General features: G+C 42.6%; 2 protein-coding genes across 2 annotated transcripts in view; one reads left to right on the forward strand and one right to left on the reverse strand.

Annotated features, from left to right (window-relative positions):
• The window catches only part of LOC131879627 (G-protein coupled receptor daf-37-like), a 19,858-nt gene extending 18,588 nt beyond the window's left edge, over positions 1 to 1,270 (forward strand). The window contains exon 6 of the mRNA XM_059225988.1: positions 52 to 1,270. Coding sequence (XP_059081971.1) covers positions 52 to 764 — 713 coding nt within the window. The 3' untranslated portion in view covers positions 765 to 1,270. The remainder of the gene's footprint in view (positions 1 to 51) is intronic.
• Positions 1,271 to 1,374: 104 nt separating this feature from the next.
• Positions 1,375 to 2,375, reverse strand: LOC131879808 (protein Star-like). Its single transcript, XM_059226242.1, has 2 exons — positions 1,936 to 2,375; positions 1,375 to 1,850 (listed from the first exon to the last, which is right to left on the reverse strand). The coding sequence occupies exons 1-2, from the start codon at positions 2,290 to 2,292 to the stop codon at positions 1,650 to 1,652; spliced, it is 558 nt and encodes a 185-aa protein (XP_059082225.1). The 5' UTR covers positions 2,293 to 2,375; the 3' UTR covers positions 1,375 to 1,649.
• Between the last annotated feature and the right edge of the window lie 690 nt (positions 2,376 to 3,065).

Here is a 3,065-nt window from a genome sequence, read left to right on the forward strand (position 1 = left end):
AGTATTTTTCTCTTTCAGCTTATAAGTTGAAATTATTACAATGATTTGGAGANGGCAATGCAAACTGTCAGAGGTCGGCTTCGGATCGCAACCTGGCGTTTGTACTAATCGGGATTGTGATCATGCACTTACTCTGTCATTGTCTCCGCGTATTCCTCGCCGGGGTGGCCGTTCATCTGATCAAGGACACGGTTCATTGCATGCGGGAAGAGGGTGGCTACGTGCCACCTTTGTGGTCAATGGTGGCCGAGTCCGTCTCCAGTCTCATGATCATGATCAACTTCTCTGGCAATTTCCTCATTTATTGCTCAGTCCTCAAGCCATTCAAAGAGGCCCTCTCCAAGTTGGTACTCCATTGTCAGAAACCAAGCGCTGTAGACGAGCCCGTTGTGAATCTAACTATGATGAATACATGCGCGACCATCCCACACTCAGCCCCCAAAAGTGCCAATGCCAAATCCATCATGGGTCGACTTCGACAAAAACATGTGGTCACCCTGTGCGTGACGGAAGCTGAAACTATGGCGGTCAATTCAAATGTGGCGCCAGATTCTGGGACTTCTGCCACCAATGGACCAGGTTTGGAGGCCAGAAGACGTCGTTTAATGGCTTGTCCTCAAGAGCGGACACGAGCGGCTCTGATCGCCCAAAATAGTGTGAGACAAAGTTTTGAAGAGGATGACGTAGAAGCGACAAATGAAGGAAACACTCTCCCTGAAAACGAGGATCTTATTGAGAAGAACGGTCATGTACCCACAAATTAGCACTTGTGCAATCCAGTAAATTATGTTATTGGCTGACAGAGTACCCTGTTGATATCTCATTTAAGTATGGGTCTCATTGTCCTCTAATAAGTATACTTACACGTATTTCTAAGTGATTATGGTGAAATACCGGAAAACTTGCATTATAAATTCGCGCTGACTCGATCAATATTAGATTTGAAAATGAAAAGTCAATTCTGATGTTACTCCAAACTCTTTCAAGCTTAAAAGAGGAGAACAAAATCATCAATTTGGTATAACGTTACGCGTATTGTACGTATTTCATTTTTTGATTCCAATCATTACATTACTATGTCAATATGCACTCAAACATTTGTCTTCGATTGAGAGATCTTAAGCAAGAAGTGTTATACCGAACTCTCTCAGATGGATAAATCGAAGTGTGAAATTGGCGAGGTTCTTTTTGTTCTAATTATTACAATGATGCATTAAAGATGTCTTTTTCTCAGTATGCATCTCTCTAGAAATAAAAATATGCTTTTGTATCTTTACAGTATAACATAAGTTCAATCTTGTCGAAGAGCACGGGTGAGCTTGTCAGTCAAGGTAGGATAAACCACAAATATCGGATAGGTTGTCCCCGGATGGATCCACATTTATGAAGTGCCCATCCATTCCTAGAGCCAGCATTGTAGTTGGTATCAAACCCTTAGTGGCTAACTTAGTTGGACATCCATTGGCTTTAGCATTGTTACTTGCAAATATCATTAAAGAAACACATGGAGTATGCAAATGTTTGCTATGTCGTTTTGTTAAATCTGAGATCACCGAGAATTTTACAACGCACTTATAGCCAAAAATAGAGCTCTATCGTTTACAATTGATGCTTGAGTCTCTGAAAAGTTTTTCGGCACATCCTCCAGATCACATATCAGTAACAACATCTTCGAGATGAACATCCTCATTGAATCCATTCTTGACGTAAATGTAATCATTGGCATAATTCTTGCCATTCAACACTTTTGCCCTCAATTTGTATCCTTTGTCGGCCATAAATATTTCCAGTTCGTGCAAGGTCCCACTGGCCGCGTCGTTTCCAATGTAAGTGAATTCCACCGAAAGGGCCTAGAGCACACAGTAAATATCGAAATTATTATCAACCATGTGCACCGCCATGTCCTCTCAATTGACCCATCAATCCTGTCCTTACGGTGATTTCGACTTGATCGAAAGGGATGGTCTTCAAAATGTCCAACTCAAACCCCTCCACGTCCAAGCTGAAATAGTCCACTTTGGTCTGGTTGACGGCGGCCAGAATTGCATAGATCGGATAACAAATGACGGTGTGATGGTTGCATGAAAACATGGAATTGTCCGTCTTCCCCGCTTCTGTGTGCAAGATCCGCCCATAGTTGTATTTGGTGCCAAAAGTGACCTCGGACACTTGGGGTGAAACGGATAAACAATTGGGGACCATCCAAGATTGTCGATTAGTGCCTACAAGATCCGGCACAGCAATTTGGTCCGCTTCAATCAAAAGTCCCGTCCAACCTAGATGGCGCTCCATGTACAGTGTATTTGATCCTTCAATTCCGTCCAAGGCCCCGCATTCAATAAAAAAGCCATTTCTCTGAAATCAAAGGAACTTGAATGGTATTCATTAGCATTTGGTCTTGGGTTTTTAATTGAGCGGAATCCTAGTTGCTCCATAGAACGAATTAATATTGCTATTGATGAAAGTCAACCATGGCAACCCTTCTTTGTCTTTGTCTTTTCATCGCCTAAACCAAGGACGACTTTACCACTGGACAGCGACGGGGGTGGGGGAAAATGAGTAATTCTAATTCCAATCAATCAAATTCATTTCTTGTCACACGTCTTGACTCAAACGTAGCCTCAGAAAGCATTAGCCAGTTTTGATCTCAATCGAAAGTCGGTGTCAAAAGTTATGAGCATTTCAAGCTCAGACCAGTGAGGGCACAAATTGAATGAGCTAGCACAACGCTGGTAAGATCTTAAGGTGCCAAGCAAGTCATTTTGTGCCCAAGTTGTAGCGAATTTCAAGAGCTCATTTCTTTTGACGCAGTCGTTTGATCGGAGTCAAAATTGACGAACGCTTTCTGAGTCAACTAAAGTCCAACTTGTGTGAAGGAAAATGCATTCGGTTTATCTGGATAAAAGTTACGTTTCCCCCACCCTACCGTCTCTGTCCAGTGATGACGTCGTCCTTGCCTAATCCAAGCGATGTTCAACAAGTTGTGCTAGATCAAAGTTTGTGAACCGCCTCTAGTTCAAACAGAAAAACTTTCTGGGGTACCGTTTGGGTAGAGCATCCGCTTT

Source organism: Tigriopus californicus, chromosome 4, assembly GCF_007210705.1.
Source record: "Tigriopus californicus strain San Diego chromosome 4, Tcal_SD_v2.1, whole genome shotgun sequence".
Taxonomy (NCBI): Eukaryota; Metazoa; Arthropoda; class Copepoda; order Harpacticoida; family Harpacticidae; genus Tigriopus; species Tigriopus californicus.

What these genes read in the sequence shown, in the direction of transcription:
- LOC131879808 (XM_059226242.1), bottom strand. Translation starts at nt 2,292, where the DNA reads ATGGAGCGCCATCTAGGTTGGACGGGACTTTTGATTGAAGCGGACCAA. An exon ending in TCGATCAAGTCGAAATCACC is followed by an intron (nt 1,851 to 1,935) that starts GTAAGGACAGGA and finishes TGTGTGCTCTAG; the next exon opens with GCCCTTTCGGTGGAATTCAC.